Here is a 24,966-nt window from a genome sequence, read left to right as displayed (position 1 = left end):
ACAATTATTAATAGTAATTGTAAAGTGAATTTCCCTAATTATTTAAAAAGATAATCAATATTATAACTAAAATATAATTAACATGTACATAGTAACTTAATGTGAAAAGATTTGAAGATAAATGTATCTGAAAATGTAGGTGTTGACTTATTATAAATAGTTCACTGTTCATTAATAAAAATTTGGAATTTGACTTAAAATTTATTATGATAAACATTTCACAAATATAATTTTTATTCACATTAAATCCTTGACATAAATATTTATATGTATAAAATTACATAAAACCATAAAGTTTGTATGTTATTATGATTCCATCACATGATTACTATTACTGTAATGGAATCATAATACGAGAGTAATGTCTAAAAAGGATTAAATGTATAATAAAAAATTAAGATTTGACATTATCAAGAGCTCAGATGAAAGCCGTTATAAAATTGGAGGGATCGAGTTATTTTGCAGGATTTGTCATATAATAATATTGTTTACACTGATGGCTTTCGCGGAGCTATTCCACATTCGTAAAATTTCAAAGACATAGGCGTTTAAAAAACCGTGTCTTATCAAAGACATATTTTTACATAATCACTTGGATCTCTTCACTACCATATAATTTAGTATTTCATAAATTATCGGTCAAATAAAATATTTTTTTAAGTCGAAATGTATGTAGACCACCGAGGCGACGATTAATTACTTGTGAAAAAATTACTACATATGTATATATTATTACCTATGGTCATAATATTATATGATAATTACAAGGAAACCAATTTTTTATAGAAGAATCGCGAAGGTCAATGAATTTTGTTATTAGGTAGCTAAACTCAGCCTTACCATCACTTGTGGTCACCGCATTAGATTGACTTTTTGTTTTTCACGCACCCGTAAGACAGGTTTATATTTTGAAAACTTTTTCTTAGTGAAATTGTGTGAACGATAACTACACATTCAACACCATTTTTATACACAATGACTTTTGTTTGTTAAATGTTCAAATATGGCAACGGCATAGATCAGTGAGTTTCCAAATACATGTCAATCTTTCACAAAACAGACAAAACAACGAAATATTGAACTAAGATAAGATAAGATGACTTAAATTCTAAACATCTAAGTTGACTAGGACCTGACTAGGGTTAAAAACAAAATTGCACTTTGAAGGAATACGGAATTATCTATTTATTTATATTCATAATGTTATGTGGACTTACGTCATGACTTTAATTATTGTACAGAGAACTTGTATACATTTTATTCTATGCCTGATGCAAGAAGGAATCGTGGATTGGCCTGTTTTACATATTCGAGATCAATTTTTCCATCATTATGAAAACATATTTATTTTACATCTAATGTTCCTGAATAAATATATTTTAGGTAAACATTCTGTATCAGAATTTCTGGATACAAAATATTCAATATGTTTTTTGTACCATCCATACTTTAAATTAGAGTTTGGAACCTTAATTATCCCGATTTCATTATGATCATCAGTTTCATATGAGCATCAATCAGAAGAATGAATATGCCATGGATGAATAGGTAGTTTATCTTCTTTTCATGAATAAATGTAGAATAATTATAGAAGTTATTCTCAATTGTACAGATCGTCGAGATTCTAATGTATATTACTAATTAACAAGCTCCTTTCAATATGACAATTCAAACAGAGAAAAACTGATCACATCATTTAGTACCAACTAAGTAGTAATTTTACTACATAAATTTGGATATAGTATACAATAATATTTACGAGTATGATACAGGTTTAAAAGTTACGGGTTGACCCCATAACAAATGATGTCAAACTGTAATATTTTACCATCAAAATGATAAGATTTTTATTATGCGGTCGAATATTAAAGGATCATAACAATAACCTTATTTGAAAGATATATCTTTACGATGGATGGACATTAATAGTAGTGGGTATGACATTTCCTATCAAAATTAAATGAATCCATACCGATAAGTTTCCAGAGATTTAAAACTCACAATACAAGCCGTCTGTAGCTATGCGAATAAAATCACTAACGCTGTTCAAAAAATAATAGAAATTCATCAGTCGTTCTATTACACAGAATGAATTCATTCATTAAAAAAATGGACACCACATTGACACTGGAAATTTCAATGAACCTGTGAGTAATTACAATAGTGTAAAACCAAGTTCAACAAAACTATGATTGATGAATCAAATCATTATAAATAATTATTATGCAGTTCATTTACAATGTATCAAAGGCAAGATCGTTTATCGCATGCGGTCTGTCTTTATTCAACTGAGTTGTGAGCTGTTTATCACATATAACAGCAATTGAAATTTCCATTGTCGATACACAAAAGCGTCTTGTCTGTCTCTCCTGTTTTATAGTTCATCCAGTATATGTTGGCCATTCTGGTCGGCGGTCTCCGTATGTCAGTAAAAAATCTGATAGGCCAGCAAGGCAAAGCCCCAAATGCATGAGGTGACCCCGAGGATGAGAGGCAGATTTTTTAACCAGGAGCCGTCTGGCGGATGGTGGATAGCAGAGTAAGAGTTGTTACAATTCCCAAACGGTGATCCGGAAACCAGTTGAGTTTCGGACATTTAAGGGAGAGAAAAAAATCATAATAAACATATGCAAAGATTAAGAGCATCTAAGTAAATATGTATGGCTTTTGTAATGAAGATGAGTTCACCAAAATAGTCGCTTCCGGTTCATGCAATATCTCCCGCTATCACAGTAGAACAAGAATTAATTGGCAAAATCATTCAAACAGGATTTGACTATGTTGTCCATAGAAAAATAAATAAACAGGAAATAGTTGCATAACATTCTTCTGTTAATTCGAATAATAATAAAATTAATATGCAGACTCCCAACAATTTAGAAAAATAAAACAACTAGGTACCATACATACAATGAAGAATGAAAAAAAACTTTCAGACAGACTCCATAATATTATAAACATATCAAGGAGGCGAGGTTGAAACAGTGATTACTATGCACTGTACAATAATAAAGTCAATAAAGTTGATAGACCTTTAATTACTATTGTGTAATAAAAGACAGGAAAACGTAAATAAAATGGATGATTACAATACTCACATCCTTCACCCGACTCCAGCCTGGACTGCATCTCTTTGATTTGGCCATCTTTTCGCTTCACATCGTGCGCCAACGATTCAAATCTCTGCCGGCTTTCTCGTAATTCTCTGAAACATTAGTTTTATAAATTTAAACCCATAGCCAAATAAATCTATTACACACTCTTGTCTATTTCTCCACACATCTGTACTTATGTGAATGTTCCAGTTGGTTGACTTTAAAAAAAAATCCATTTTCACACACAAGTTATACATTCAGCATAGTGGGCACAATTTGATAATATTCTACACTAGGAGGAAAGCCCGCACAAGGATGTATAAAATATGTAATGTATATAATAATACAAACCTCTACTCTGTGGAGCACATATTATGATCTTATTAGGATCGGACATGGTCGGAAAAAAATTGTTTCCATAATTGATAATTATTTACAAAGTCATCCATTGTCTTTCAATTCCTTCCAATAAATCTTTTTTATGTTTTGTAAAATGTTCACTTTTATTTTAAGGAACCACTACAATATTTAATATGTAGTATAATTTAATTAACAAATATTTTTTTCAGTGCGCAATACGAATGAAAGCTATGCTATTTTCATTTGTTTTGTTCATCTGCCAAGACAACATCATTAATTGACATAAAAACAACGTTTTTGAAATTGAAACTGCGTAGAAGACTTCAAAAGTGTTATTATATAAGATAGTAGAAAACGACTGTTTTTTAGAAAGAATGCGGTAGATGGTTTTCAATAAGAACAGCAAAGAATCAAACAAAACAAACTTGTGAGCGGCTAATAAATCGGCTCTGGTCCGACTGAGTTCCTCTCCGATGGCCTGCTTGGCTTGTATTTCACTGTGCAATGAACTCTGCAGACCCAGCAGTTCCATTTTGTCAAGTCTTCTAGAGCGACGGTTACGCCAGCCGCGTGAGCCGTCCGAATTGCCGCCGCTTGCTCCACCACCTGACGACGGCTGACCATTGCTAGCACCTGCATAAATTAAAAAATATCATAACATGCTAATTATGTATAAACTCAGAGCAAAAATATTAAAGATAGGGTATTGTCTGCCTATATGAAGTCGTTTTCTTTGCCTATAACGCACAGCAAAACCACAATTTATTGTTATTAATTTAACTATGAAACGTTATACCATCATCTTGCTTCTCAGTGCGGCTACCAAATTTAAACACAACACAGTTAACCATCTTTTTAACTAAACAGTAACTCTAATATTTTGCATTAAAATACTCCCAGTTTTGTCCTAAGTACATAAGTCAAACCAATACTTACCAGCTTCACTTCTAGCTTCAATAAGTTGATTTTTATGTCTTATATCTTACTCAAACACATATTGCGGAGATCATATGCGTGCCAAATGCTTTCACACTCGCACTTATAGTTAGTTTTTGTTTAGGTCTTGTGTGTGGCAAAACTGTTTCAAGGATGTATAGGATACTGTAATATGGTCTTTTGATTTTTTTTTAAAGAAACTAGTTTGATCACACTGTTATTATTTTTATTACACTTAAAATTATAAGTAGCTCTTGGCACTTGCAACAATCTACCAGGCCTGGTCTAGAAATAAGTAAAGTATTAGTAAATTACCTTCTTCCCTCGCTGATCATAAGTTGACCTCGGAGTGGAAGCCATTTTTAGGAGAAAAGGTTGTTAACCATTCACCCAATCCATTGAGTCCTTGCTCTGGATCAAACACATTAAAATGCATTTCTTTTTACACAACCGTAGGATTGAATCTGTCACTCGTGGTTTTAGACACAGCCACTCTGGCAACTAGGCCACCGTGGGTGCAAGAAATAATACTGAAGGAAAATAGCTGTCGCAAGGCATCTATGATATATGAATGGTTTGAAATTCAACTGCAATTAGTCGATATCTATAAGTTGAACAATTATTTACTTGGGTAAAATAACATAGATATCGAAACTCACCATGCTTGAGGAACTCCAGCTCTTCAGTCATTTTTGTGGCTAAAGCTTGAAGGTATCCCCGAGCGTCCTTTTCATCTGCCACCCATTGGATTATTTCTGTGATCTGTAAATTAATATGAGAAACATTTCAACACTGGATAGGAGTAGATGTTTGCCATCATCGGAATCAAAAACTTCTTCATTAATATTAGACCTCGGAAAGACTCTAATGCCTAGTCCAGATAAAGACAGTGGCGCACCCATTCAAGGGGCCCTGGCACCCCCCAAAATTATCAGAATGATTTTAAACATTGAAATTGAAAGCCGATAAACCATACCTTTGGGCTTAGACAAATAAAAACACGGCAAAAAAATGATTTGTAATTCTCGAGCACCCTTTTTAGAAAAATTTCTTAGATTTTAATTTCTAACACAAAAATTTCGAAACACTAATGTCAGGTTTTTTTAGAAACCCAATCCCTAATGGAACTGTCAAAAAATTCTCGGTGTCCACCCGAATTCCGGAGTGGTGTAGGTCATGGTTGGGGAGGGCTGACAGGGCTCTAGCCTGCGGGCCCGGGCTGTGGGGGGCCTGGTGTGTCGGGTTGACCATATAGGTGAGATAAACACACATCATAAATTAGCTTTAATAGCAAAAAAAAGTCACCTGCGGCACTATTATACTTCATGCAATATATTTTTTGATTATTATGTGACAATACTCGACAGCTCCATTATTAAAGTAGATGTATTAAAAATCGCCAATAATTCACTGTATGAGTACCCTTAATTTGAACTAAAACACAATTTGAAAAACGTTAATGTAGTGTTTCACACTGCCTTTAATCTTGGCGGTAGGTAGGGGGCCCGCCAAATATCCTAGCCTGAGGGCCCGTTTCAGGATGTGGGGCCATGGTGTAGGTACACCGAGTGCAATAGACAAAAGGCCGATAAACGAGAAATTAGGCTGTGAACAAGAAAAAGATCCTATGGGACTAATTTACATTATCCTCCTTGGGCCCCCCCCAATATTAAATCCTGGGTGCGCCACTGGATAAAGATACATAGGTTCTGTGAACATAGTATACAAGCTGTTTGAAAGTTGTAACAAAAGTGTTTCCGAACATTTTGGAACATTTGTTCTGATACAAATGTCCATGTATTTTGTTTTCCAATGCGGATGAAAAATATTCACTTACAGACGTTCTTGGTCTGGATGATGCTTAACACATTTAAAACAAATATCATTGACTGCTTATCGATATAAAACAAAACCAGTGACTAGCTTTTGTATTTTTGATTAGGTACCTACTCTAATGGAGTCGTTAAGGGCACACATGCTTACCTAGAGTTTCTGTTTTTTCATTTAAAGTTGAACTATGACATTGAATACTAGGTATGATTTTTAAAGTGAAAGTGATATTATGTTACATCTCTTTTACGCATGCTAATATGATTAAAAAGTTTTTCTTTCTCTTTCTGTCACATTCGAATTTGATTACCAAAGTTTAAACATTTACTATGCGTATTAGCTGACGTGCTTCGTCGTTTACAAATTATAACATGAATTTAAAAAATATATGTATTTATAATATTAAATATATTTTATAATGTACACAGATTTTTTTAACAACTATATTATATATACTTTTATTTATTTGTCGCATATTCAAAATGTTCTTGCTATATTAAAATCTTTTTTTTAGCCGGCCAAGTAAATCCGTATTTTTGGCCATAGACTAATAGAAAAAACTCTCTGCTGTCAGATTATGTTGATAGCAAATTGCAAGATACCTAACGAAGGAATTGTGTTTTATATCAGGAATAAGAAACACTATCTGTAAGTACAATATTATGTTATTTATTACTGTAGTAGTATTCTGTGTGTTTTGCATATATTATTCAAGTGTTAATTTATTGTTTTCTTAGTCTACATTAGTTGCGTGGTTAGTTTAGAGGTTATTGCGAGAATGCCTGTGATTTCATATTTATTTGTTTGATATAATCTAAGGCGTTCTAGTTGTTATTAAACATGTTACCTACCTGATTACTTTATTTTAGTTAATCAATCTTTTTTGATGCTTTGTATTATCACTAATCCGTTTTAATTACCATTCTTCAAACAGTCGCACACTATAAAAGATTAAAAATCACACTATTAACAGTTCATATGTTATGTTTTTTGCAGATGGAGAAAATGTCTACCGAGATCTTTGCTTGTCGACGGTTTCATATGAATAAGATGGAATGAAATAAATCTTTTAATTAATAATGAAATAAATCCGACTTTCGGCGTACGATCCGAACATGGCGTGATTCATATAATATTATTTATGACGTAGACCATCAAGCATATATACCCATTTTATAGATTTAATAGTACAATTACAAAAGGTAAATATAAAGTGACTAATGTTTGTAACCTATAGCTATGTCTATCTCGCATACATATTTAAAAAATAAAACAATTTTATAATTACATTTTTGCACTAAATTTATTATCGTCGATAATGATATAAAAGTTGCTAAATTGATTCATAATATTCTAAAATATAATATAATTTTGCATATCAGTTACTTGTATCATATCAGGTATGTCATTTGGTAGAGCTTACTCTCCAAGTCTTTTCTTTTTCATCCTCAATATCACTTTGATATTAGAAACATTGTCTTTCTAACACCATTTCAAAGACTTTAAGTTTTCTAGATGCTGTATATTAATTCTTCTCTTCGGCTATATCTGCATCTTAGTTGCAGCATATGGATACAATGCGGCGCCTCCAAGAATCTCTGTCACTCTAGTTTTTTTGCATCGTTCCAGGTCATACTAGCAGCCCGTAACTCCGCCAGATATGCTATATAGATAGTATTTAGCGGCCATCCAGGACGCCGGAATCCGGTTGGCTTGAAGAACAGGCAAACCAGATTGGGATTCTCTTCAGGCACTCGCAGCACGTGGCCGGGCCAGGTACAAAGTTGCGTATTCACTCTCAACGTGATGCGAGGCTATTTGGTGCGTTCTTTTATCTCCCGTTACTTCTAAAATTACCGCACACCCAGTATCCGTCGTAAACATCTGTTCTCGAAGCTCAGTATACGGTTGCTCGGAGCCTTTGTAAGGTGCCATGACATAAAAACTAGTAAGATATTTAAAATAGCTGCTAGAATGAATACATTGTTGAAAGGAAATGAAAACTGATAATATGATATATCAATTAATTTGTCCATCTGAAGTTGTAGATATCAGTTAATAATTATGTGTTATACCAGTAATTAAATGCTGACTTCAAATGAAAATTGACTATTAAATATTGAAATAATATATTACCAGTTTTGATTTTTTTAAGTACTATACTATATCCATGGTTCATATTACAATGTCATAGTAAAACTTAGAAGAATAAAATATGTCGTAAGACGAAATCAATCTTGGGGTTTTAATATAAGTTAAATAAATAGTACACAGCTAATTTGTTATTACTTTGAATACATGCCATGTCTTTACATCAATAAAAAACAGAAAAACAATTTAATAATGTATAAATATTTATATAAGACTTAACAACGTCTAGTTAGACATCTAGTTAGACACGATGACCTCCATTTAATTTCCTCTTATTTTAAAATTCACCAAGATATATCCTAATAAGTAGGTAAGTATATTACATTTGTACATATAATAAGTAAATCAAGTACTTAACATAAATAATTATACTGTAAAATTAAATTACAATTGAAGCAGTATATATGGACCCCACAGAGTAATTAACAATATAATAATTTATATAATTATATCGGGTATATACTATATTGACACATTTTAATGAAGTCTATTTTTCTTGGTACCTACGTTCAATGATAAATGTTGTTTTATATTGTAACATAAACAATGGTAATATGCATTGATCTTTCTGATTTTTAAACTGTGATATCTATTTTATATATCTATTGATTTCTATGTGTATTATTGATACATTATTTATTTCAAATACAATAATTTCAAAACTAACAGTAAATAATATATAGAAAGCGTCATGTTGTTTAGTTGGAACATCTACTAGGAAATTCCATCCAATCCAAATTCAATTTTTACCAGGTGGGTACTTGTAGGTCAGTTATTTTTGGAATAAAATGAATCCCTTAAAAAATATGAAATAAGAATAGAATGATAAATATTTGTGAAAATTTACCAAATCAACATGTTTAACGTGAATATTTTCACACTAAAATGATAAATATTGTTAAGAAAATATACACAAACAGTTCATTCAGAAGTTATGACGTTTAAAAGATCCCGCGAGTTAACTCGTGCGTGGCACTGATCATGAGGTGATATCAGTTATAATCATTTATGAGGAATGGTTATAAGCCATTGGCACAACCAATTTGGTTTTTGACCTTGAGAACAAAATGTACTTTTTACACGGAACCAAAACTCACGGCTGCAGAGACGAATGCTTATACAAAATATGGCGCAGTGGAATCGCCAGCAAGATCAGGTATCATTATTTAGATGTAAGTATACATATTATTTTGAATTTCATAAAATTACACTCGTTCTGGGTGTCTCGTAACAGTAAACTATATTAGTAAATTAGATATATCTTGATGAACTATAAAATAGTGATGTAATATAGACTTGTTGAAAATATATTAAGCATAATAAAATTTAAAATAAAAATTTAGAAATTCAGCCTTTCTGGTTCTCTAATATTCATAGATCTACTGGTTCTGGGATCTACTATTTCTGGCAGTAGACAATTCATATAAAAGTGATATATCTTTTTTTCAATCTTTTCAATCCAAAATGTCTCGTCTTTTTTGATTAATTCTATTTTAACAGGAAAATTATGTCCCGTCCAAACTCCAAATAAACAGACATCTTTCTTAGTAATATGAAGCTGCCCCTGAATCTGGAAGTACCAATCGTGATTTTTATCTATTACCATATTCCTGTCTTTATCTACTTTCCAAAATTTAATTTTTTTCTGTACAATAGCTTCATCTGCACTTATTCCAGCAGCTGAGAAAGGACATTTTATTTCAATAATTGTATCATCATCGCTGATGCCATCTGGCGTTGCACCGATAAAATCATACACATCATCGATAAACAATCCACATCTCTCAATCTTAATCCGTTCTTGTACACTAAGCTGTTGTAAAGCTATTGATTCATTTTCTTTACCATATTTTACCGCTTTCACGTTGGCTAATGATTGGCTATATAATAAACGTTTTACCAAAGGCCCAAATTTTGTATTTTCTCGCCGCTTACACACCTTACCAAAAACAGAGGCAGTAAGAAGGTTTCGTCGCCTTTCTAGCCATTCTGCACATTCAGATTGTAATACGGTGCGTCTTTCTATATCCCTCCTCTCATAGTTTGTCAGTTTGAGTTTTTTCAAAAAAGTTTCTTTTAACAATTGATATTGATTTTTGTCCATATCAGGTTTTTGGCAACTCTCTCCATAATCTGGATTAGATAAAGGAACAGTATGTATTGGTTTTCGCCAAGATTTTCCTATTTTTTTTTTATTTATTTTCAACCTTCTTGATTCTAAGCGATTTATGAAGGCTTTTGGGCTATTTTTATAAACTTGTTTTTGAATTGTGCAATGTAACTTATTTGTATTAAATGCGATTACCGCCGCTGCACATCGTCCCATGTACGATTGTCTTTGAGAGTAGTTAATTCTCTTGCCGCCTACAAATTTTGCAATCATGTTATTAAAAGATTCTGAAATATTAGTAGAAAAATTATAAATTAAACTTTTTGAATTTAGCACCAAACGAGAATTATATATCATTAATTGAGAAAATAGACTGCATTCTTTTAATGCTGGTACATAATTTACATCAAGCATGTCCTCTGTATTTGGTTCATTTGTACAAAAATATGGTAGACAAGAAGTATGGTCTCCAAAAACATGGTGCGGTCCATTAAATAAATCTTTTTTCAGAGCGATAACCTTTTCTTCGAAAGTACTATCTTGTAGTTTTCTATACTTGATTGCACCTATGACGGCTTTCCGCAGACGTCTTTTTCTTGACGCAATGATTTTTCTTACATTCAAGGGATATCTTGTGTCTTTGGTTAATGCCTCTATTTTGCCACAATAATTTCTAATTAAATGGTTTTTACATTCAACTTTCTCGACAGTTACATTCGGATAAGGGTGACAATCAAGAATTTTTTTGTATGTGCTGGAATCTCCATCAGCAATCAATTTTGAATAAATCAATCCATGTGTATTAATAGATTCTTTAAAGCCTTCTAATATTGCTGTAGATTCCATTCCACCTGACGGACCGGTATAATTTAAAAAGCATTTATGTTGTTGAGCAGGGATATTTTTATTTTTAGCTTTGGCGCACAAATCGCAATATTTATTTTTCACTGACATGTACAAAATCTTTCCGGTTCTTTGACCAATGATCGTGGCAGCGCCAGATGCTGCGGAATAATTGCATCTGTATGAACGTTTCGACCAACAGCCGTCTGCAACAACTGATATCATGGGAATACCAGAAGAATCGACGTCACCATTTTCGATTGCAAGTTGTCGCTCTTCTTTCGCAGCGTTTTCCATACTCTTATTTTTGGTTTCTTCAAACCACTCGTACACCTTCTGTTGACTCTTTCTGTATGTTCTTGCTGTAATCGATGGTACGTCAATTGCTGAACACATTTCTTCCAGATTTGAAAATCCACTGCCGATACTGATTATACTGGATACAAATGCGTCACACAGATTCATTTTGTTTTTGTTCATTTCAGTGGTATATAATTTTAATTTTTTACCACAAAGTTTACATTGAATAAAAAATGTACTACTAAAGTTATCCCGATTTTCCCCAAAAATTTCTAAATGTGATAAATTACAATTAAATGGAGAATCATGGTGGCTAATTAATTGAAGTTGTTGGAAAAAATATGAAAAGTCTATAATTCTACGGCCTTCTACACGGAATTTAGGGCTTGAATCTTCAATTTCATTTTCTATAATAAATTCTTCGTGTTCGTGTTCAAATGTGGGATGAAATTCTGGTTCAGGTAGTATGCTTTGAGGATTTCCATGCTCAGGCATAGTCTTCGGCAATATATCAATACTATAATACATTCAAAAATATTAGTTTAGTAGATAGTTAACAGAAAACAAAATGTATAGCTGCTATTAATTATTGTACCAGATTATAATTTTTGTCACAGACACACTAATTTCGAATAAGACATGGCACAAACATAATATAAAAATAATATAAGTACAAATGATCATTATACTTAATTGTGTGTATTAATAAGTAATACGCAAAACTTCCTTTTGCAAGATAAATAAATATTGTGAACCAAAATTTTCTGTGAAATGTGGTTTTTTCAACTATGTATAATTATGTCAAATTATAAAATAATAATTTCAAACCTTTGTGTTTTTAATGTATTAATATTTCCATCTTTTCTCCTACGTCTTTTTTTGGAACTTCCAGCCATCGGATAGTGAGTTCGTGGCATTTTTTGTAAGTACAATCGATATAAATAATTGTGATAATATTGTTAGGTACCTATGTCAAAAACCGAGGATGAAAATTTCGCATTCCCGCTGAAATAAATGACGTTCATAGTATTGCCAGGCTAAACTTTCGAAATTAAAGTTAGTTTTTAAAAAAAAAATTACATTGGAAAATATTATGTAAGTACAGGCATCCATTATTATGTTATTTGATGAAAGTATTCTTTAAAATCATCTGTATTATTATAATCTCGCAAATTCATAATTTAGTAAAAGTTAAATTTTCTGTAATATAAACATCAGTAGGTACCTAACCTATGTTGATTCATAATTTTGGCTAAGTAAAAAATATAGATATTTTTTTAATAACAAATGTGAAATTCGTAAAACCTCATGTGTATTATTTATTAAATAAAAATAGTAAAACTAATAGTAGATACAAATGGTGAAAAACTTCATTCTCTTATTTACTAAAATATCAATTCAATAATATTTTAGTAGATATGGCAATACTGGACGACCCGATATATGTCACTGAAATAAAATAAAATCTATCACAATTTATAAAATACATACCTACTACAATCATAATTATTTTGAATGTAGAGGGAGATAGTTATAGAAAGGGACAGAAAACTGATTGCTATGTTGCAATATTAGGCAAAATAGATTGCAACAGTGTTAAAAATTATAATGTATGATTTAGTATGACATAACGTAGAATTGACGCAAATACAAATTTCTTCAGATTTTTTTTTGTTTTGTCCTCAAATGTCAAAATATGTTTTCCTTTTGAATAATATGTTCGAATTTGTGTTTGTTTCGCCTATTTTTGTGTTCAATTTGTAGCATTCACTTTTATAAACATATTTTTGTACAATACTTGTGTGTTGGCGTATTTTTTTGGTCATATAAAGTTAAAATAATACCAGCTAAAGATTCCATACATCATACACCAATTCGCAGGTGGGTCTGGCGGATATCAAGATGGTCGAATATTTCGTGGAAACAGTTGTTTTAAAAAGGTCTCTATTTAGTATTACAAATTTATAACTAACAAGATATTTCATCATTTATTCAATGATTAATGATAAACCTTCTGATACGTAGCTTTATATTATTTCGTATGTCTATAATTGTAGCATATTTAAATAACAAAATGTCCACTCGCTTCCATTAGATTTAGAACCAATAGAAACTGCAAATATTATAATTATACTGAATATATTTTACTACATTATGTTTTATAACATTACAACTATCTATAATAAATCGTTTGAGATAATAATTAAGGGAAAAATTTGTCATCATCACAGCCTATTAATGTCACAAAAATATGGCTTCGTTCTCAATTATCACGTTTCACGGTTTCAAAGAATATTATTTTACGTCATAAAAATACTTTATGTAGTTATCAAATGTTTTACATAAATATTTGACGATGAATAAGCTTCATAATGATATAAATAGTTTTTCTACAAATCTTACGTACTATTCAGGCTTAACCTCTGAAAATACCAGAAAATAGCTGACATGGAACACCTTCCCCCTTAAATAAACACATTTTAATTTTAAAAAGTGATGCTGACTTAGGTATTTCATAAATTATTTATGAGTCACAGTTGGAGGATGGTTCATTCACTAGAAATCATTAGTAATATGTAGTAATAAAACAAAAATTACATACTTGGTTCTCCCATTGATGTATGGCATCTTTCTTATTTCTCAAGTCCTCATACTCTGTCTCGAGCTGGTTTCTTTCACCATCCAGTCGACGAACCTTCTCAGACATCTAGTAAATAGGAAAGCATTATATACATTATCATGAAAGTAATACATAATATGTACTGAAAATAAGCACATTAAGTATACTTAATTATTACTAGAAAATTTGAAAATAAATAGTCTGAAATTCTTATACTTATACAAATTATGCCATAATATGAAGATTGTAATGAAAAGTGTGTACCCCCTCTAATTCAGCGACTATTTTGGCGTTTTCTTCCCTCATCATTTTCTTTTCCCTCTCGTGTCGTCTCGTAAGTTCTGCAATGGCTTCTTCAGAATCAGTCATGGACTCCAATCGGCTGGCATCCAATTTCTCCTTAGCTGCATGCACCTACATTTAATATATAAACAAAATAATGAAAACGATAAACAAATTCATAAACTCAATTATTTCGACTGCGTCCAATTATTCAGATTTCTACTGTACTTATATTGAAATTTAGAAAGAAACACAGCATCCTTTGGAATAAGCAAGTGGGAAGCTTGTAGCAAACAGGAGTGGAGAAGGAAAGAAGAGAACCACAATGAGTTGCAATGTCAAAAATTTGTAGATTGATCTGAATGTCGAAAATGAAATTGGATACTTTACAACAAGCAGAGGATAACATGTTACATAATAACGGTGAGTAGATCATACCTCTCTCTCCAATAAAGTTCTATGCGTATCGGATTCCTGCAGTTGTTCTCTCAAGGAGGCCAGCTCAGAACTGTATCTGGATTGTTGCTGGTTCACTGATTCATTGTACTGTACCTGAAAAATAAATACCAATCATTATAAAATGTATAATTTATTTTGAATAGGTATTGGGTACGTTGGTACATCTTCCAAATCTATCTCCGTACCGTTGTGGAGGTTTTGTAATTAGGTTTAACTGATTGACCGCTGACTGCACAGCTGTTGTGCCCTCATTAAGGGGCCAATAGATATAATTAGCATGTTATTTAAATGTCGTAATTAAATGATCCGCGGCAAAACTGTTAATATATTGCGATGGGGCACTGAAAAATAATAGTCTTTTTTCAATGATTGAAAAAGTAGCAGTTTTGTGACACAAGGGACAGAAGCAATGTTTCAAGGAAGTCGCATCAATTAAGCTTCGTGACAATCTTATATTGTACTTTGTTTATTATTTACTCCTTGTTACTGTAGACCAGTGGTTCCCAAAGTGGACTGGGCCTCGACCCTAGAGAAAAGAGGGTATAAATATTGGTAATGCTCAGATTCTCTAGTGACGAGTCGTGGAACTACATAATGCTGTCTTATTTGTTCTAATTGAAATAAAAAAAATATAAGTGTTACCAATATGAATGAAAGACTGTTGAAATAAGAAACACAAACAAGTTATTTCAATGGGAAGGATGTATTTGTTTCTTATTTTTCTTCATTACAGTTTTAGCATCAACTTCAACTTTAGTTACTTTTAATCGCAGTGAGTTTGATATATCCAATTTATTTCGGTATTTAGTTTTAATGTTAACCATAGCCGAAAATCCGACCTCACGTAGATATGAGGTAGTAAAGAGGAGGAAGATTTTCATAGCTTCATCGAACAGGCAAGGATAATTATCAGCAACTGAGAGCAAGAATTTCGTTAACTGTTTACGATTGAAACTATTTTTCAGTGACGTATCTTCTGATAAATTAATAAGTTCTTCACTTGCTTTTGTTGACATACTAGTTGGTAAGTCGTCTTGAAATGGGTTACAAATCCAACGCAACGAATCAAGCCATCTGTAGTGCATTGGCAATTCAAATTATTATTATTTTATCACAATATTTTCCGTAACCTAAGTGTATTTCAATTTTTAAGAATTATAAATAGGTGAATGAAGTATCAAATTTATCAGTTTCTATTTTTTTAAATTCATGTATACAGTGGCGAGGGCCCACTCAATATTCGCTCGCGACCCACTGGTGGGTCGCGACCCATAGTTTGGGAAGCCATGCTGTAGACTATTGAAACCGAGAAATTTAATACTTTTCGCTCCCATTATTCGACTGCATTTATTGTCTACACTAGATCAGTGCTCCGCAACCTTTTGTCACCAACGGTACACCAAGTCTTCCCAGAATTCCGCGGCACACTACACGTAAAACAATTTATATACCAAAACATGGACCCTACATCCTGAAGGGGGTCCCAGGCCAGAATATTTGGCAGGCCCCCCTACCTACCGCTAAGGTTAAATAGAGTGTGATACTCCACAATAGTGTTTTTCAAATGGTGTTCGAGATAAAATTAATGGTATTGATTGTATTTATTAATCCATCATCCACTTGAATTATGGTTAGTTATCGGGTTAAGAATAATTATTTGTTGAGTATTGACACAATAATAATAAATTGTATCCTACAATCACATATTTTAAAATATTCATACCACTGTAGGAAAATAGCGGCGCCGCAGGCGACTTTTTTTACTATTAGAGCAAATTTGTAATTTGTGTTTATCTCATTTATCTGGTTGACCTGCCACGCCGCCCGCCTGAGCCTGGGCCGCCAAGTTAGAGCCCTGTCACCCCCCTCCCTTGTGGGGGCCATGCACCAAAATAACATTAATTTATGCTTTTTTTTATTTGATAAATAATTAAATATACATAACACATGACAAAGAACTAAATGTACATATTCCCATGTATTTGTATTATAATTTTTGTAATACCTATGGGTATGTTTATAGTTATGTAATGACATAAGATTCAATGCATCAGATGACCAGTCTCCATAATCTTCAATAATTTTTAGTATAAAATGGTCACCATGATATTAAAATAAATTAAATGTTTACCTCGAGTCTTTCAACTTCTGCCCTGAGTGATGCGACTTCTTTGTGAGCAGAGGGCGGCGCTTCAGTGATTTGCATTTGACCTCCTCTGGCCGTCAACGCCTCACATTCCAGTCTTGTCTGGCGGCAAACCTCTTCAGATCTCTCCCGCAGTTTTCGTTCCTGGAAATGGCGCAAAGACAATACAATAACTCGCACATGTGATTTGAAATCTATTACAGAAACTGAATATTAATTTAAACATTTACCTTATTAGTTTCGGTGATGGCGTCATCTATTCTGGCTTCCAGCTCCCTTCGCACCTTCTCTGACTTTCTAATTTCATTTCGTAACGAGTCAATCTTTTGCATGGCTACTTCCAATTCCTCCTCTTTGTCCCGCACCTGAGTATGAACACATAACCAATCACTTAATGCTACAAAAAATTGACGATATCACAAAAGCAGCTCGAACTGAACATATTTGCCGCATACGTGCATGTTGTACATATATTACACAATACTGAAACGGATGCCGAATGCCTTTTATAGTAATACGTTCAATGAGATCGAATCAATAACCAATGAGAATAAACTTACCTGTCTGGATAACTTTTGTTTCTGTTGTCGCAGTTCTGACATTCTATCGGTTACCTCTGTGTACTCTGCCATAGCTAACTTCCTCTGACCTAAGGCATCTTTCAGTTCCTTGTCCTGTGAAAAAATAAATAATATTTATAAATTTGGCTTGTGAATTGTAATCAAAAGTGAAGCGAGTTAAAAAGTTTGCTTCAACTGGGTAGTTTTCTCATTTCTGTGCAAAATAATGAAAATAAAAAACATCACCGACCTGCAATTTCAGTTTCTCAGCAAGGTCTATTTTATCTTTAACGGAGTCTTCTTTTTCAATTCGTAATAGTTTTAAAGACTTTTCCAACTCTCTCAATTTGTTTGCAACGGCTGTGGAGTCTTGGGCCAGGCACATGGTGATTTCCTGCAAACAAAAAATATAAATCAATATTCAAGCTTTTCTTGGAAATTCCTTTTTCTTTTCTTTCGACCATGTCCGATCCTAATAGGATCATATGGGCCTCCACAGAGTAGAGGTTTGTATTAACAGATTTTGTTTTTTAAGAGAAATGCTTGTCAGCCACTTGCTCAACCTATTAGGTCCACACCCTGACAGACACAAATTGAAAAACAATATGTGTACTTGCCAGACCCAGGATTTGAATCTGGGACCCACGGCGTTATAGTCCAACGCTTAAGCCGCGCGGCCAACGTGGGTGTTAATCGGAAATTAATCGCACAAAATTATTAAAAGTGTAATTCATAGAAACATGATCACATACTTCACTTCACCTGGATCAATAATTAATTATTGAATTTACAGGTGACTGGAAAAGTATGACTAAATGTACGCATAGTGCAAACAATGCCATACATAATTTTCAAAGAGATATTTTCTCTGAGTGACTATGTACATAGTATGTAAACACTTAATTTTATCTTACGATTTGTTCTGATAAATATAAATCTGTGGGTTTTATTTTAGTCAATTTGTAGTACATGTAAAACTGATATTTGTCATTAGAATAGTTTGGTTCTTTAATTCCCCCATAAACTGAGAAAATAAACTGTAATAGTATTTTTTTAAATTAACCATCAAACACTATAATCATTTCAATAGTTCAGAATTATTACATTTTATTCAATACTGATTATATACAAAATTGTAAGAATGTTGGATTTTTCGTTATAGAATAGAGAATACAAAATTTTTAATGAGAAACATCAAAAACTATCTACTTGAGCTCACATCTTTCATTGTATGTTTCTGAGGTTTTTCAAAATCATTTTGCATTCTTTATATTAAAGAATCTAACATTTTTAAATCTTGCGTGTATTCAGTATTGAATAAAGAAATAATTTCGTTATTCACAAGTACAAGAACGTCAATAATAAAAATTAAGTTAGTGATGTCATTTAACTTGATTGATTTCAAAGCCGACCGCTTTTCAATTGGTAGAATTTGAAGTCCAAATAACCGTAGTTATTAGAAATAATTCATATGAATCATCTATACAGACTGAACAATGGCTTAAACCAGTGTTTTTCAAAACTATTTACACACTTTAAAACTATTTAGGATTTCGCGACACATCAAAATTAAAAAGTTTTGCTTCAAATAATAACACATTTGTAGATACTAAAAACTACCTAAAAAAAACGCAACACACTCAAGTATCCTCGCGAAACACTGACTTAAAGGAAAAGGCACTCACCTGAAAAGTGAAAGATGTGCGTTTGTGTCCCACTCGATTTTTTCTGATAGAAATGTTCCAGAGGGTTTTCAAAATTGTGTATTTTTAAGTTTGGATTAACCAGACGAAAGGACTTGAAAAACGCAGTAAAATTATTGACCACGGAAATTAAAAGAGATATTGTATTTACCTGATCTATATTAGTGTTGTTTGCGTTGGCATTATTTTGATTGATGGAATTGTTCAGATGCTCCACGCATTTGAGCTGATTCTCCAGTTCGAAGTTTCTCTTCGTTAAATTGCTTATTTCTTCCTGCATCTTTTTGTTACCATCTGCGAGTTTTCGACACAAAAATATATTAAGAAAATAGTAACATATCACAACAAACGTGTGCATTAACGAGTACACAAGACTAGTGAATGAATGTCAATGCATTATCTATTTATTGGGCCATAAAAGTAATGTCACTGAACTGGAATTGTTTGAATTAAAACAAATAAGACTGATATCTTATCACTATCTCCATTATTGAGTGCAACCAATACTAAGTCTATTATGATTATTGAATCACACTTCAATTAGGTTTATAAATGCATCATTTTAATGATATTAAATCTAAACATATCAAAATACACAAAGAATCATCTTTTTTAGACATCCATAAAATATTAAATTCTTTAATACAAAAAAAAAATTATTTACCTGATCCAAGTGTATTTTCTCCAGTATCCAAGTCTGCACTTCGACACCTGAGTTCAGCGAGTGATATAGCGAGTGTCGCGTTTTCATTTTCTAGAGCCTTTATTCGTGCTTTGTCACCATTGTTTGATGGCAATACCTATTAAAAAAACAATATGAGTATTACCATTTTCCGTCCCAATTGAGGAATATGTCCAACTGAAGAATGGAGGTTATCGTAACCAATGAACAATCTTGAGCAATGGTTGTCAGTTATTCACTCAATCCATTAGTTTTTGTCTGGATCAAACACATCAAAAAAACATGTGAATATGTCAGATGCTGGATTTGAAAGAGGTGTACGTTCTGACACTACTCCACAATGGACAAATTAATTAAAAAATCTATGAAAATTAATGACTGATGAATAAATGTGCCCGAATTTCATTCAGGAATATATTACAACAGAACTACTATAACAATCAATGTGGTTTGAGATTTTGCCACTGTCACTGATGGGAGACGTCCATAAGCACAAAAATGTAAAATGAATAAATTGTCAGTATGTATTGATTTCCATGAATTTATTACAGCAGATGCACCTCATTGGCTGCAAAGCGAATTATATCGGTAATTTGCATCACCTTATGTGCTGAGAAACGAATGGTGCCAATTCTTTATTTTTTTCTTTGGACCATGTCAGATCCTAACAGGATCATATGGACCTCCACAGAGTAGAGGTTTATATTGACAGATTTTGTTTTTTTACGAGAAATGGATGTCAGCCACTTGCTCAACCTATTAGGTCCATACCCTGACACACACAAATTGAAAAACAATATGTGTATGTACTTGCCAGACCCAGGATTCGAACCTGGGACCCACGGCGTTATAGTCTAACGCTTAAGCCGCGCGGCCACCGTGGGCGGTGGATGGTGCCAATTACCTTATATGAAATGTTAAAAACTATGAAAACGTCAAACCTATGTAAATTTAGTTAAAAGTGTATCTTATATGATATATTATTATGTATCAATGATCACGATATCCATACATAATATTCATGGCATGACCAGGCAGGCTTATGGCCAATCCATTTAATAATATTGGTTTAAAAGAAACATATTCTGACCTGCTGTGCTGGGGCGTTCTTCGTAGGTGATAAAGATGCCTGCAGAGCACCTCCGAGATCAGACATTCGACTTCCTTGAGTGAAAGTGAATCCTACAAATGGAAGATGAAGGGCGGCAAATGCTGGATTTGCAGTTGGCGGTACAGCCTCAGACAACCTAATAAAAAATAAACACAATCCATAATTTACAACACATTAATGTTACAAAACAGTCAAGGTAGTCAAGGTATTCGCCTTCAGTCAAAAACATTTCTCCCACCCGAATCCCGACTCATTTATTTTTTAGTGAAAATATTGGACTATTACATGGCACACCTGTAAATCACTCTCAGGGGTGCCATGTCACACACTTTGGTAACTCCTGGTTTAGTGAATCAGATCCAAAAACTTTTCTTATGTGATTGATTCTAACAGCTAGCTGTAGGTAAGAGGTGCCACATTTAGTTTTGGCACTTGTATGTTTTCGGAAACGGGCAATAAGATATTATGTTAAAGTGCAGGTATTGCATGAAAATGCTATTGAAACAAATTGATTTGAGAAATATTTTAGACCCAACTCATTCACCGAAGCCGAAGATTGCTGAGCACCCATTTGTTTCCGCAAGTACCGAAATGCCAGGACTAAATATAGCACCTCTACTCAGCATAACTTCAATATAATTGCCGAGTAGTTTCATATAGAAAGGAATAGACTCGAGATAAAATCAAAGTTAATATCCATCGAAGAACACATCAGAATTCACATTCATACCTTATGTCGGTGTCATCAACATCAAAATTGGAAGTGTCGGTTGGACTGGAGACATCCGGTACATAGGGGGACTGCATCTCTCTGATGGATTGCCAGTCCAGACCGCCAAACCAAACATGAGACTGAAAAGATAATAATAAAAATATATTTAAAAACTGCGAATTTTTACTACATGACACGAGAGGAAGCTATATTTATGAAAATGCCACATACCTGAAAATCCAACAGCCCGTTACGCCCTAATCGCGTATCTGCACTGCATATTAAGCCTCGAATAAGGTCTTTGGCTTCTTCCGATACCTGAAAAATGGACATTGTAATATAAAATTATCAATTCTTACCTCACTTAAAACCCATTCGCTGCTGACCTTTTAATTAATGAAGTTACAAAATCACATATGGCAAGATGAATATAATTGAATAAAGTATACTCACTTCCATTGATATACTATCGTTGGGCGGAAAGTCAAAACTATGCCGATGGTTCATTATTTTTCCGTAAGTTTCCACCAAAGATTCTGCATAGAACGGTGTTTCCCCATACAACATTTCGTACATGCAAACGCCTGAAAAATGAACAATAAGTTTAAATAAAAACACAATAGCCTTGGTTTAATACTGTGTTTTTTTATCAATTATATTTTTTTAAATTGGTAAAAAGGTGATTATCATTTTGATTCCTGAGCGGAGAGCATAGTCCTCCACAAAGTTGAGACTATATTAAGACTTTTTTTGAGTTATGGTTGCAAGTCATTTGCCTAACCTATTAGTTTTTTTGCTCTGGTTCAAATGAGCATTCAAAAAACATGTGATTTAATTCTGGACACGTGATCCATGGCTTCAGACACTGCCACTACGTACTCCGTGGCATTTAAAATGAAATGTTTTAAAATACCATTATTTAATATATTACATATTATATGAGAATCACAACTCACCCAATGACCACCAATCACATTCGGGACCATATTTTCCTTGACCGTCTTCCATGGCCTGCAATAAAAAAATTAGATAAGCAATCCATGCATTTATGATAAGTGTGAATTGCTTTCGAGGATCCACTTATTTATCACTGGCTCTACAATCCAGTGTGGATCTTGGTTGCCTCGTTAAGAATAACAGTTGTTTTATGAGAAATAATTAGCCATCTGTTAAACCTATTAAGTAGGGTTTAATGAAATTGTATATTATGAAATATTATTTTCAATATCAAAGGATAGCAGGATCTGTCACGTCAACCACTAACAATATGGTAAATATTATTCACTTCCAGATGAATGTAATTTTAATTTCATATCCTAACATAAATTATATCTTGCACTAGACAATTTTCTAAATCGCATAACAGACACTGTCAATTAATAGATAGCAATGTACGTAGTTATATCTGGGTTTGGATTAACAATATAATATATACATATAAAGACGTGTGCCATATCATTATATTTACCCGCAGTATTTCCGGCGAGATGTAATCTGGTGTGCCGACTGCGACATTAGACTGAACTGATCCATCCTCCCCTAATCGAAGGCAGGAGCCAAAGTCAGCTAACCGAATGTGACCGTTTGCATCTAACAAAACATTGTCAGGTTTTATGTCCCTGTAATAAAAAAAATAAGACATCAAAATTTGTTTTGAAGGTAAAAAGTTGAGAAAACAGTTGCATAGGCAGGCGTTAACATATACCGAAACAAAACATTCTAATAACCAAAATCCAAAGGTAGTCATACCCATAGAATAATATTAATATACTGCTATAAATTTTCAATGGCCAGACAGCGTGAATTATTGTAGTAATAATGTAGATAGGCAACATAAATGTAATATATTTAGATGAACCAACACTGAAAAAAATCATTACATACCTATGAAATGTCAATGATTAATAATATAGAAGGTAAGATGGTGGCATATTTTCATGCGCTAACGTACAATATTTTTTTTCTGTGATCCCAATACTAAAAATATTCCAGAATTACCATAAAGTGTTGTAATACCAAAATTTCATAATGTACCCTCTTATGTAGTCCAAAATCTTAGTATTTTTTGATTGTATTGAATGATTCTTTATGTCACATCTAAATCTTGAACGCATATATTTTAAGGAAGCATTTTTTTAGAGAGATAATAAGATATAGAGATCTGACCTGTGTACATATCTTAATTCATGTATGCTGTGAATGGCGAGGATCATTTCGGCAATATAAAACCGAGCCATGTCTTCTGGCAGGCGATCTTCAAATTTCGAAAGAAGAGTCAGCAGGTCTCCGCCGCAATAATAATCCATTACAAGGTACTGAAAATGAGAGTCAAAATTCAAAAACATCTACACAAAATTTACTTTAACATTTTAGTTTAACCGCGCCCTAATTATACATTAATTACATTAATTAACTAATTATTGCGGCACAGAAAGGATTAAAAGCCAAAACAACTTACTAAATTACTGTCATCTTGAAATGCATAATGAAGGTTGGTTATCCATCGTCTATCTCCAAACACGAGAACATCTCTTTCCTCTTGAAAGCATGCTGTTTCGGCTCTCTAAAAAAAAACATACTGTCAAGTGTTTATTACCGCTATTGGTACCAAAATATCGTCATTCTATCTTGTTAATCTTGTAAATCCAAAATAACTGTTATGGGTGCAAGAATTTTATACAGAGGTAGATATTTGATAAAAATGGAATACATGGGGTATACAAAATAGACCGGCGATATCATTTATAAACTATTCACAATATTGAATAAATTATAAAAATGTATACCATTACGCCATTTAAATAGAATGAGGTCAATAATAAAGGGCAATCGAATGACCCTGTTTTTCTAAGACTTCTCCGATCATATATTATGTAATGGAGATTTTTTTTTCTGTCCGCTATGTCAAATGGTCAATCTCCTCCAGAGTGAAAACAGAAAATTGATAAACATAAATCTAGTAATCAGGCTACCATCAATGGCAAACATGACCATAGAATGGTTTTGACATAATTAATGACTTAGTTCATCTAGGCCAGGGGTCGGCAGAAGCGGCTCGCGAGCCGG

The 24,966-nt window shown here is 32.9% G+C and overlaps 1 protein-coding gene and 1 long non-coding RNA gene across 3 annotated transcripts in view; one reads left to right on the top strand and one right to left on the bottom strand.

The window, feature by feature from the left end:
• gek (serine/threonine-protein kinase gek) overlaps positions 1–24,966 on the bottom strand; it is a 106,228-nt gene that overhangs the window by 68,059 nt on the left and 13,203 nt on the right. For both annotated transcript variants that reach the window (XM_085953666.1, XM_085953667.1), the window contains exons 6-25: positions 24,359–24,463; positions 24,067–24,215; positions 23,369–23,519; positions 22,857–22,911; positions 22,354–22,484; positions 22,132–22,218; positions 21,919–22,040; positions 21,168–21,324; positions 20,060–20,195; positions 19,547–19,689; positions 17,943–18,086; positions 17,693–17,806; positions 17,363–17,497; positions 17,118–17,276; positions 14,966–15,079; positions 14,510–14,659; positions 14,228–14,332; positions 5,051–5,153; positions 3,881–4,088; positions 3,099–3,205 (exon numbers count right to left, since the gene is read on the bottom strand). In XM_085953666.1, the coding sequence (XP_085809792.1) occupies positions 3,099–3,205; positions 3,881–4,088; positions 5,051–5,153; positions 14,228–14,332; positions 14,510–14,659; positions 14,966–15,079; positions 17,118–17,276; positions 17,363–17,497; positions 17,693–17,806; positions 17,943–18,086; positions 19,547–19,689; positions 20,060–20,195; positions 21,168–21,324; positions 21,919–22,040; positions 22,132–22,218; positions 22,354–22,484; positions 22,857–22,911; positions 23,369–23,519; positions 24,067–24,215; positions 24,359–24,463 (2,575 nt within the window). The remainder of the gene's footprint in view (positions 1–3,098; positions 3,206–3,880; positions 4,089–5,050; positions 5,154–14,227; positions 14,333–14,509; positions 14,660–14,965; positions 15,080–17,117; positions 17,277–17,362; positions 17,498–17,692; positions 17,807–17,942; positions 18,087–19,546; positions 19,690–20,059; positions 20,196–21,167; positions 21,325–21,918; positions 22,041–22,131; positions 22,219–22,353; positions 22,485–22,856; positions 22,912–23,368; positions 23,520–24,066; positions 24,216–24,358; positions 24,464–24,966) is intronic.
• Positions 6,794–9,171, top strand: LOC147067057 (uncharacterized). Its single transcript, XR_015071446.1, has 3 exons — positions 6,794–6,869; positions 7,218–7,423; positions 7,851–9,171. It is a non-coding gene; the product is annotated as an uncharacterized LOC147067057 (long non-coding RNA).

This window comes from Rhyacophila brunnea, unplaced genomic scaffold (genome assembly GCF_057557595.1).
Source record: "Rhyacophila brunnea isolate RB1 unplaced genomic scaffold, BYU_Rbru_1.0 scaffold_4, whole genome shotgun sequence".
Classification (NCBI taxonomy): Eukaryota; Metazoa; Arthropoda; class Insecta; order Trichoptera; family Rhyacophilidae; genus Rhyacophila; species Rhyacophila brunnea.
Note: the sequence above shows the minus strand (reverse complement) of the source record. Positions and strands in the feature narration are given on the sequence as shown.